Source organism: Eleginops maclovinus, chromosome 14, assembly GCF_036324505.1.
Source record: "Eleginops maclovinus isolate JMC-PN-2008 ecotype Puerto Natales chromosome 14, JC_Emac_rtc_rv5, whole genome shotgun sequence".
Taxonomy (NCBI): Eukaryota; Metazoa; Chordata; class Actinopteri; order Perciformes; family Eleginopidae; genus Eleginops; species Eleginops maclovinus.
Genome location: NC_086362.1, coordinates 8,757,428 through 8,769,468, shown reverse-complemented (window position 1 = coordinate 8,769,468; position 12,041 = coordinate 8,757,428). Strand labels below are relative to the sequence as shown.

At 41.8% G+C, this 12,041-nt stretch overlaps 1 protein-coding gene across 8 annotated transcripts in view; it reads right to left on the bottom strand.

Annotated features, from left to right (window-relative positions):
- Window positions 1-11,058, bottom strand: part of LOC134875843 (nuclear factor 1 B-type-like) — a 64,684-nt gene extending 53,626 nt beyond the window's left edge. For 6 of the 8 annotated variants that reach the window (XM_063900521.1, XM_063900528.1, XM_063900522.1 and 3 more), the window contains exons 1-2: window positions 9,331-9,774; window positions 6,085-6,616 (exon numbers count right to left, since the gene is read on the bottom strand). In XM_063900521.1, coding sequence (XP_063756591.1) covers window positions 6,085-6,616; window positions 9,331-9,357 — 559 coding nt within the window. In that variant the 5' untranslated portion in view covers window positions 9,358-9,774. Of the gene's footprint in view, window positions 1-6,084; window positions 6,617-9,330; window positions 9,775-10,749 lie in introns of those variants that run through there. The other 2 variants (XM_063900523.1, XM_063900524.1) reach the window with 1 other exon arrangement.
- Window positions 11,059-12,041: the final 983 nt, after the last annotated feature.

Here is a 12,041-nt window from a genome sequence, read left to right as displayed (position 1 = left end):
TCAAAAATCTTCACATGAATTCTCTCCTCTGAAATGTGTTGTCACTCTTTTTCTACAGATCCTTCTGCCTAAGCATGACCAGTCTAGCAGACAGATGCGACAACAGTAAGTTTACTAGCAGTTGTGCTCCTGCAATGTCAAAAAAGAGACGCAGACATTGGATGGAGAGAAACTCAGGCAACAGGGAGGGTCTGCTTTGTAAGCAGGACAGTGAGGTACAGTGTAGTGCCTGGGATAGGGGGTGAATGTACCCATTTGTCTTCATTTGGGAGGACGGGCAGACAGGGTGGGGGTGGGGAATCTATCCGGGAGGGGTGGGAGGTGCCGGTCCTCCAGTCAAGTGGCCTCGGGGGGATTTGAAATGCATTTGGGGTCCTCCCCGAAAGCCTGGGAAAGTGTGGTGAAGCTGAGATCTTAACCATAGACCAATGACACAAAGTGCAGTCCTTAACCAAGTGCAGTCACAAACGCAAAAGTGAGTGTCCCGCTGAATATACAAGGAAAGCCTTTTAAAACACAAAGCCAAAGAAAGGCATTGGCCCATTTTTAAACAAATGCAACTGCGCAAACTGTGACACAAGCAAACTGAGCCCACTGTAGCAGAGCAAAAGGAGGGAGTTGTACATTTTGTTGAGAAAGAAGGCATCCACATTTCTCAGTGGCCTCTGCTCCGAGTTGCCTTGTTTCCATGGAGATTTATGTACACATGGCACACAAAAGAGGGCCAAGGAGGTAACACGGCCTGTTTAAGCCTTGAGGTATTTGCTCGAGCAAAACCCCGCTGCTAATAACACAAGCTTCATATTGAGCCAGGCAACCTGGCTGCACTGCACCCAGGTTAGTGTTTGAGAAAGAGCAGGAGGGGAGAGAGGAAGGCAGAGGAAAGTCAGATGGAGATAACAAACAATGAAGGATCCTGGAGAGGGAGTAAAGCCATTAACAGAGAGTAAAAGAAAGAAAGAAAGAAAGAAAGAAAGAAAGAAAGAAAGAAAGAAAGAGAGAAGCAAGAGGCAGGCAAGCAAGGAGCAAGAAGCAAGAAGGAGAGAAAGAAAGACCACTGCAAAACATAAATAGCTGCTGGGTTAAGAGAAAAAGGATCGGGAGGACATTTAGTGGGAAGCGGAAATCAATAAGGCAAGCGGTGAAGCTGGGAGGGAGTTCTAAGTGGATTAGATTGAGAGAATGTGTTCGATAGGTTATGGCTCTGACAGAGAGGTAGCCAGACACCGCAGGCTCTATTGCATACTAATAAGGAAGCCGGGATGGAAGCAGAGCTCAGGGTTGTGCAGTTCAATCTGAAGAGTTTTTCTATATGGCTCTGGAGTCATCGGTTAAAGTTTTTCCCAGGAGCTGTATTTTACGGTCTTGCTGATTTTTTGTTCTGAATGTTCACTGTCGAAATTCACGTCCGGCAGTAAAAAATGTACTCAGTCCGAGACTTTTTCCAGTTTCATCTCACTTAAAATTAAAAGGGCAGCTGACTAACTTGACTCAACCCCAAAAAAAGAAGACACACAGTAGTGATCTTAACGCTGTCTGCTTACAACCACTTATTTTTTTTCACACTTCTGGCAGGATCCCAGACACCCTCTCTCTGGCCGAGCGCCTGGGCCTGGGACAGCTGTCATGGACGGAGTCTCGGGCGCGAGGGGAAGCCGGGGAGTGAGGAAAAGAAAAGCGACTGGGAGAGAGAAGGAGTCATTTGGCCGGGCAGTGTGCCGCAGGGGTGATTCCTGATGGCAGAGGACGATAAGGGGATGAGGGGAGGGAGCGATGGATGTTGTGCTTAGTCACAGACCTCCACTGTGACCCGGAAGGTCAGGTCTCCGTACTGGCCGCCTGACCAAAGCTTCTGAGGCAGCAGGGCGGAAAACAAGATGCAAGAAGCTACCCCACGCAGCGTGGCAAGCAGGCGATGCTCGGCCTTAGAGATCAGCCAGACGACCGTGCCTGAGGGATCGGAGAGGGGGTGTCACTGGTACCTACTCCCCCTCACTTAGGCCAGTCAACCAAGGGACCACCAGCCAGACCAGAAGTAGGAGCAGGGTTCAAACAGTTGCCAAAAGACCACCAGTGATCCTGTGACCGCCACGGTTTGACCCCGATCTAGGAGGTCAACAAGGGGGGCTTATGAGCAGCTTCCACAGCTACCACCCCCCTCCCCGGGCAAAAAAGTCTTCCTCCTCCTCGTGCCCCAGGCCCACAACGCTGTGTTTTTACTGATCTGATGTGCTCAATTAAACTTCAGAGGACACCCTGCCACATCTCTTTGAAAAGGTCAAGACCCCGGGGTCAGAGGTTAAGTCTGCCGCTCGTAAAACAAGGTCTCCATTAACATGGCAGCGTGTTTTCAGAGGTAATCCATCCATTTGCACAAACTATCATGACACCGTGAAAAAAAAGTGGCGTTACTTGGGGGGGGGGGGGGGTGTCAAGGTAATGATGTTTTATGGCTGTGTTAACTTTCAGCAGTAAGTATTGGGTAAGCTACTGGACCTTGACTTATTTAGTCTCCCATTTGACTACCTCAGCGATCCTATTCTGCTTCTGGTTAAAAGGACAACTTTCAATGTCATTTTCAAATTTCTACTACATTTCCTGCTTTTTTCAGTGAAAAAACTGAGAAAAACATAAACATTCTTTGTTAGAAGGCACAACACTTTAACATTTTACATTAGCGTAACAATATCCAAAACTTCTCCAAATGTACAGTAAGGTTTGCTTGTCTATCTTTATCCGAATTATTTAATTTGAATAATTCCAGGATTTTAAAAACAAGACTTTTAAATATTCAGAGCCGAGTTGTTAAATACATTCCTATATTTGTTGAGGAAATGCGATCAGCAGCTCAACAAAGCCAAATACAAACAAGAGCTAGACTTTCCCAACGTGCCCTAACATGATCATTATCTACATGCCTCGTTGCAAATATTCCATGAAGCTGTCAAACTGGATATGCAAAATATGAATCCAGGTGCAGAGGAGGTGATTCAAAGAAAAATAAATGCACTTCTTGTTGTATCAGATAACGATTAAAACATTGGAGTACAACAACCGTGTGTGTGTTTGTGAGAAGCCAGGGCCCTGTATTGAACACGGCCTGCCAGTTGGCACAATGGATACCACAACCCCCACTCCCAGCCCCCAGCCTACTTCCCAGCGGGCATTCATCTGGGCATGCACATGGGTGCTACAGCCCTGCCTGGCTAAACGCGTCTGTGCCCCAGAACAAGGGGGCTGAGTGCCCTCTCTAAATTCACCCAGCACACTCGCTGCCAACCCGCCGACCTTTCTCAGGCAGCAACCCACCAGAATACAAAACAAAGGCACCCTGAACTTATTGATTTTCACCCCCCAAAAAATTCCAGAATAAACACAGGTGTGCAAATAAAAGGGGGCAACATATTTAGTTTTTTCAAAGTACAAATTAGAGCAAGAGTAAGTCGATGCCAGGGAGCAGGACAGAAAGAACAACATTAGTACGGACCTATTTTTTCTAGCAGTTCGCCCGGATGCCAGATTCCGTTTCAGCGAGCCGTTTGCTACTTTTTTGTGCATTTTTATTGTTTGTTTGTTTCGTGCAGTTGCAGCAGAACAAAGGCAGCGGCTTCCATTCTGCGACTGTCAAAAAACTTTCCAACGTGCCCACTGCATTGCGGATGCCAACCAACGAATCAAAGGCATGCTGCAAGCAGACAAAGAGGGTTTCATGCCAACCTCCAAACCTCTAACAACCATTACTGGTGATTTGCCTGCCTCCCTGGCACAGAGCAAAACAAAATGGCGCCACACCACACGTTACCACAATATGGCTGCATTGTCTGGAGATGGGCACTGCTTGGTAACTTGAAGAAAGGAAAAGACGCTATAGCTTGCTAAATCGGAATTTTGAAAAAGGCGAAAGCGTCTTTGTGATCCCGGTGAAAGAATGCCATTTTGTTTTTGCCAGAGATTCAACACAGACATTTTGGGGACAAGGGGAAATAATCGTTCGAAACCGCAATGCGATATTGAATCGAGGGACATTTTTTCTCCGGCGAAAGAGATCATTCGCCGTTTATTTCAAGCACTTAAATTGATGTTCTCGGGTTATAATTGGCTTTTCCTTCATCATGGACACATTTTCCTTAACAAAAAAAGCAGGTGAAAAACCTTTGATAATGTCAAAAACAGGCACTGTCATTTAAATGTAGCACATTATCTAAAAACAGCACTAAAGAGCCATTCTTAACTTGCTACTGAACGGTTAAATGCAGCAGATGCAAGCTAGAGAAGCAGTGGCATCCTACAAAAGACACAAAAGAGGGTCTGATGCCAACCCCGGTGCCAGTGGCAACCATTATTGTCTGTGTGCTGTGCCTTCTGCTTTCCCTGGCACTTATCAAACACAAAATGGCGCTCAGGGTTTGATGATAATGAGCTAGCTATACCACCATTCCTCCCTCAATAGCAAAGTATTGGTGCTTTTTCAGGGTCACTGCAATAGATTCAATACTGGGGAATTTCAACAGGGGATACTACAGCGTGGATTCCTATAGTGCCAACGGATAAACGGATAAGTAGGAAGTACACCGTGAGGGACATATATAACTGTATTGTAATTATATACCATGTCAACCCTATTTTACATACATTTTGAAGGAGTACCACACCAATTTTATGTCCAACTAAGAATAAAAATCGCATTGATTTTTACATTTTGATCCAAACAATATGTTCTGCTCTTTGTCCTCAATTACTCTCCCTCTTCAAATTAAATATATCTTTCGGAATATCAGATTTAGATGTGTACAATTCAAAATGTGTTTCCTCCATGCAATACATTTTGACATTAATTGTCAGTGTTGGACATTATCTCAAATGTTTTAGTAAATGCTAGCATTTTGTTTTTATTTTTGTGTATTTTGCTTCTGTATCAGAGTGCTCAATTATAGAGGAAAAAAAGGTTTTAACACATTAATTTTAAATAACATGCACGTAAAAACCTAATCCAGCACCTGGCAACAAAACCTCTTATTTACCACCATGCTCGTTTCAGTCTTCACACAGAGAAAATCACTGTGTCCGGAAAGGCTTTCATGTAAAAGAAACCAGCTTTTCAGGAATTAAGGAAAGACGGATTTCAGGACAAACACGATCACAAATCACACACATGATTTACAATAGAAACAACATCTTTTATGATCTTAAATCTATTGCAAATATTTAAAGAAGCCTAAAGCTTCGCATTATTTATATATCTTGAATGCTAAGCAGTAATGTGACCTATTGTTAGGAATATGTTTATTAATATAATTGTGTAGCTAGTATGACCACATGTTTTAAATCGTGGAAACCTCATTAAAAACCAAAATCGTTATTGTGATGTGATTTTTGATTAAAAACAGACAAGTTTAAAATTACATAATAATATATTATATAATAGGGACTATGGGATTTTTTTTGCACACCAGAACTGGAATACAAAGGCTTTATTATCCTGTTACTGGTGGGTTGATTTTAATTTAAACAAAGTATACTGCAACTTCACACATTTGTCACAACTTAATATCCTAACAAATAGGTGTACAGTGTGTGTGTGTGTGTGTGTGTGTGTGTGTGTGTGTGTATGTGTGTGTGTGTGTGTGTGTGTGTGTGTGTAATGGTAATGCAATCCGCCGGAGTACAGCAGAGCAAATACACATTTAAAACATGTTCTTTATTTAAAACATATCACAGATTGCGTTTTTGTTTAGCAATGAGTCACACTTGAGCCGTATTAAAATGTATGCTGCGTATATACAGTACGGACTATCGAGTTCCTCATGTTTATTTGTCTGGCGAATGTAGTGGTGATTTCAGCCAGCCTCAGTGAGACTGCCAAAAAGTAACACATGTGACCCTTGACCTTGCCAAGCCATCATTCACACATGCGCATTAGCTCTCTCACACACACACACACACACACACACACACACACACACACACACACACACACACACACACACACACACACACACACACACACACACACACACACACACACACACACACACACACACACACACACAAACAGTGAAACAGATAGAGTGAGCTTGAACCTACCTTGGTCCTGGACATAGTATGCTAGAAACAAGTCCAGCTCCTTGACCGATACTGTAATGTGGTGCGGCTGGACACAAAGTGCGGGGTTGGTGCAATGTTGAGACTTGACGAGGCGCTCCCCGTCTGTACTTTCCAGAGGGATGCCTTTGAAGAGGATGACCATCACCAGGTCCAGACGCCAGACTTTGTCGGCCTGCCTCAAACAGTCGATTCGGCGGATCTTGCCCTTCTGGTCTGGGTTGGACAGCACACAGCACGGGTGCTTCTTGCCCGTCACACTGAGGACAAAGTCCTCCCGGTACTCCTGCCGAATGTCCTTACGCAGCTTGGCCAGCAGCCTGGACGCCCATTTCTGTTTCACCTCGGGCTTCTCGCCCAGAAGCTCGTCCTTCACCGCGCGCTCCTCGTCCTTGGACATCCGCTTCTCGTGCTTCTTGAAGTACTTGCGTTTTCTGGCCTGGAGGTTGAACCAGGTGTAGGCGATGGCACGGACGTGAGGGAGAAGTGCCTCGATGAAGGGATGAAATTCATCCTGCGGCATCAGTGAGGGGAGAGAGAGAAACAGAGAAATGTAATCAGAAACTCATGCCATTAAACACACAGAAGAAATATGGATTCAGTCAGCCACTAATCTGAGGCAGAAGGGAAGTCAGACCACAAATAAACAACATCTCATAATCAGTCACATGAATTGATATTGGCAGTTTGAACAGGTTTAAGTCCAGAAGTTTCCCTTCACAATGCAACACAGGTTTTACCATCGTGGATGTATCTAGGCATACAGCAGGTATGACAAGCACATTCCACTGTTTATATCAACTGCCAGCACTACAATAGCAGCAGGCCCGCTGACTGAATGCACGTCTCCGCTCTCATTTCCCGAGCACGCTGCTGCTGCTACAGGGAGCAGGCCCCCCCTCGCTGATGCATTTCTCTTATCAAACTATCCACATTCCATTCTGAACTATACGAAGGAGACAGGATAAGCTGGAGGGTCATGGGGTGCAGTCACAAAATAGGAACTTAAGGAGATTCCTTTTCTCCTGGAACATACAAGCAGGCTGCTAATTCAAAATGCATTTAAAAAATACAAGCAGGAAAGAATTGCGGCGAATGAAATAAAGCGATTGTGTGAAAGGTATTTGAGTTAGGACTCCAAGTTCTTGCCAAAGTGTTGAGGGTCACACGCAGAAAGGCCCAGCTTCATTCCAAAAACCTGAGTCAGACATATTAAAATCATGGCCTCCTTTCAAATGTTGAACCTATCTGTTCATATGGGACTGAGTGTGTGTGTTTGTGTTGTATGCAGGTCAAACTGACTGTTTGAAGGATATAAATGTGTGGGGGCATTTTAGTAAGAGTAGTGAATTATAGATATTTTTTTTTTACATGTTTACATAAAATTAAGCCAAGGCCCTGGAGTTTCAGGCTGAAAAAAAATATTCTCGAAACATTTGTCTTTTAGCTAAAATTCTAAAAAGGGTCAATTTGACTGAAACATGACACAAGGGTGATGTTTAAACTTTATTTTTACCCTTAAATGATCAGAGATTTAGATTTTAAAAAATGTAATCTTCTATTTCAGTTTCTTATGTATTTTGCATTATGACTTAGTACACTTTATACCAGATTGTCTTTTATTTAAAACAAAATGTACTTAAAATATAAGGAAAAATATATATTTTCTGCACATTTGAGAGAATCTCTCATGATCCTAAAAAAGCTGCACACCAACAATTCAACAGAAGTCCACTGGCCTACGGGCTTTACCATTAAAAGAATACAGTAAGTCTCAGAGAAATGATTATAATCTCTTAATGCTTGTTTTATGTAAATAGAGGAATGTACAGGACGTTGTGGATGATTTAGGGTTAGGTCATTATAAATTACAGCAGCTAGAGTGACAAGTGGAAACATTAACTTATCCTGGATTTGACGGCATTAAAATGTCAAATTTAAAAAGTGTAAGCAGACCCTTTTGAGGAGGCGTTTGAAGAGTTAAACCACATATTGTTCTTTTTGTGGGGCAGCCAGTCAGGCAGGCTGTTGGAAACCACAGAAACCCTCTCCCTCCCTATGTGCGCCTGCCGCTGCTCTCCTCACAAGCCACATTCTGCTCTGCACTTTCAGGCATATAAGACTCTGCTCCAGTACAGAAAGTCAAATATAATAATTAAGCATACACTGTGAATACATATTTAATTATCTACATATACTTCTGAAATGTTTTTATTTACTATGGTTGTTATTAACTGTTTTACAGAGGTCAAAATAAATGAAAATAAATTGAGATGCTCCTTAAAATGTCATCTCCTCGCCATAATTTTGCCAATTAAACTGACAAAAACATTCATCGACGGCAACTGTTTCTGAACTCTTTAGCACTCCTGGTTTCCTGTTCAAAAACACTTAAAATATTCTGTTAATTTTTTCAAGCCAGCTAAAGCCAAATGCTGTAAAGATAAATGAGTTGGCCGAGGCCTATGCAGTGCACTTCAGCTGGGGCCATAAAAGCACAATCCTCTTAAGTACAAACTAAACCACATCTCAGTCAATCACTTACTTATGCCAAGTAAAATATAAACAGTAAAACTGAGTCAGCCAAAACAGCCAGCTACTCTGTCCAACGCTGAATCAACCTTATCATGGTCTGATCTTCCTGCAGTGAAAGTGGCTTTATCTCCTTCCAACTTCACTTCCCTAAAGTATAGGGGTTTTGCTCTAAATAAAAATACACACGTGGAAAACTAAATATACATGCAGCTCAAACTAGGCTGGGAGGAGTGTGTGAGGTTATTGCAGCACGCAAATAACCTAATTAAGAAAACGAGCATACCTGCACCAATTATCCAGGACTGTTAAAATGACAGTCTTGGAGTGCTATCGTAAAAATCATCTTTACGCATAACTTTACGCACACAAAGAGCGCGTAAAGATTGGCACTATAATAACTTTTTTAAGTGCCTAAAACTATTATATGATTTTTCGATAGGGGTTTTGTTGAAATCCAAGATCTCCAAACAAAAAAATACCCCAATTGTGGCACATTCTGGATTGTCAAACTACATGTTGGTTAGTTCTTACGCTATATTTCCACAGGATAATTGTTGCTTTAAATTATAAGAAGTGTTTCCCAATCCTGACGCATGCACAGAACTTTGAATTCCCTTGCCACCGCCTGTAAAAATGTTATTACAAATATGCATATTAAAGCAGTTAAATGGATATAACAAAAGACACAAATACCTGAGTAAGACAAATCGGAGAATACATGACGAGACGGCTACACAAGAGGTGAATGTACTTGGACTGATTCCTCTGATCACTTTATCGCGCCATTCCTGGACCGATGTGCACCATGCAAGACTGTTGAGCAGCTATCCGCGTAAATCAATGAGAGATTATCCAAGAACATCCATGAAAAGTGTGCGGTCCAAAGATTGTCGTCTCCACAAAGAAAAATAAGATGTTTAACGCACGAGGTTATATATATTTTTTAAGTTGACGCACGATGATTGTTCTCGGGGAGCCGGTGCACACGGTGCCGCTGCGTACTCCTCTATATACAGTGCTGCTCGCTGCTGCTGTGATATCTCGTTCATAAAAGCATTGTGGGAAGCTTCAGAGGGCGCCCAGTGTGTGATGTTCACCCCAGCTTTAACCAAACTTGATATGAAATCGACCGGTGCACCTTCGGTCCTGCGCGATTCCAGCAAATCAGACCCAACTTTTTTTTTTTTTTCACCCACGTAATTACAGTCACACTCCTCCTCCTTCTTCAAACACACAACCCCTATCCACCAGCCAGCACCTTCTTCTCATCTTAAGCTATCTGAAAACACACCATACAGTCATCTGCCCCTTCACTCCACATTTTTTTTTGTTCTTTGGGGACTTTGCACCACAGCCTCGGTCAAACGGAAAGGGGACATTTCCCTCTGCAGCCCCGTGTCAACAACAACTCTTTTCCATTTTCCATAATTTATAACTTTTTCAGTCACATTTCAGAAAATTAACCGACATGAATTAGCACTAAAATGATCAGAAACGTTCTTAAAATAAATAATAATATACATTTAACTTATTTAAACAAGATAATGCACATTTAATTGGAATGTTTGAAAGACAGCCAATTGAATATACACGTTTTATTTTTTAACTACAGAATTACACAGGAATGCTTAGTTTCAAACTTTTAGTTAATATAGAGAATTTAGTTTTGAGATTTTTTCCCCCAATCTTTTATTGTGGCAACTCAGTGTGCAAAATAGCTACCTGAACACCTGAATATCCTTTTATAGACAGTTGTGTGAACACTCATAACTAAACTGCACCTATGCTGAAAGGACTGGGAGTTAAACATTGTTTCTTTGTGGCTTCAGTGTGTGGGTGAGTGCGTGTGTGTGTGTGTGTGTGTGTGTGTGTGTGTTAGAGCTGTCACCAGTCCACATAGAGCTCATTTGCCAAATTAAGGGGAATGTGATGTTAACATAGCCTGCCGAAGAATCTGTGCCAACTTTACAGTTTTGTCCCTGCCGTGCCAATGTTGTGGTCTGAGTTAGGTTAACCCACAGTTCTCAACGAGGACAGAACCGTATCACAAATTGTTATCAGACATGGTATCATAACAACATTTAAAAGCAATAATAATCCGTGTTCACGTACCATTGCACTGTACTGCATGGATTAATAGGGAATCCTGGAGCCTGGTTGAAAACACAAGCCGGTAGCTTCACATTTCTCACGTTCAACTTTGTGCTTGGGAGGCTTTTCTCTTGCAGGGCTCGCAAAAAAAAAGTCAACACCGGAAGACAATTCTTTGCAGATAGCGGTGAACAGAAGTTGGGAGCAGCGAGTGTTTTTTTTCTCTTTTTTCTGGTCTTCCTTCCTCTTCACGGCTCACTTTTTTGGATCGGTTTTGGGGTTGTTCAGTGAAGTTGAACGGGATCCAGAAGAGGCTGAGTTCTCGGCACTGGGCTGGTCTCCGCCTTCACTTTCACTGCCTGCCTGCCCGCCGCCCTCCGGCTCTCAGCACCTACCACCAGGCTGCACACTGTTCCAGCAATACTACTTCCGGTACCATTTTTTCAAATAAAACTCCCATTTGAAACTGCTTCATCAATTTAACTTCGAGTTTAAAAGTAAATATTCACACACACACACACACACACACACACACACACACACACACACACACACACACACGCACACACACACACACACACACACACACACACACACACACACACACACACACACACACACACACACACACACACACACACACCTGAAACATGTTGTAATACTCAGTTTGTTCTATTCTCTATTGGTATTTTGTCTTTACTTGTAAATACCCTTTGTATCAGTGACACTGTATTTGTTTGCACTTGTCCTGTAACTGCACCTAATACAAAATAAAAATACAATCATATGAAACAAACATCAGCACAATGCAAATCAATGTGGAGATTGTTTTTATCCCTATCCATATTTTCAAGGATAAGCATAATGTCTAATGCAAAATAATGTATTTATTGGGTGAGGGTAATTTATTTATTTTTAGACAATATGTTCACAACATAGTTTTTAAAATGTTGTTTAAAAAGACATAATTCATACACATTTACAGCATTATAATAATAGACACATATAACTACCGTAAACATACATATTCAAACTATACAAAATAAATAATATTAACTCTGAATACATTATTTATTTTTTATTATGAAGTGAAATATTATTATAACATTAGTCATTTATAATCGATGTATTTACAGTGGTTGAATAAAAATCAACAGTATATTTCTCTAGAGTTACCTACATGAGCTCTATAACAGATGCAAACATTATCCTTCAACAGTGTGTCTTTTATTAGTTTTTAAGTCTGAAACCATAAAAAAGTTGGTTCAATATAGCCTCAAATTACTGAAAATGTAAAAAGCCATTGATTTCCA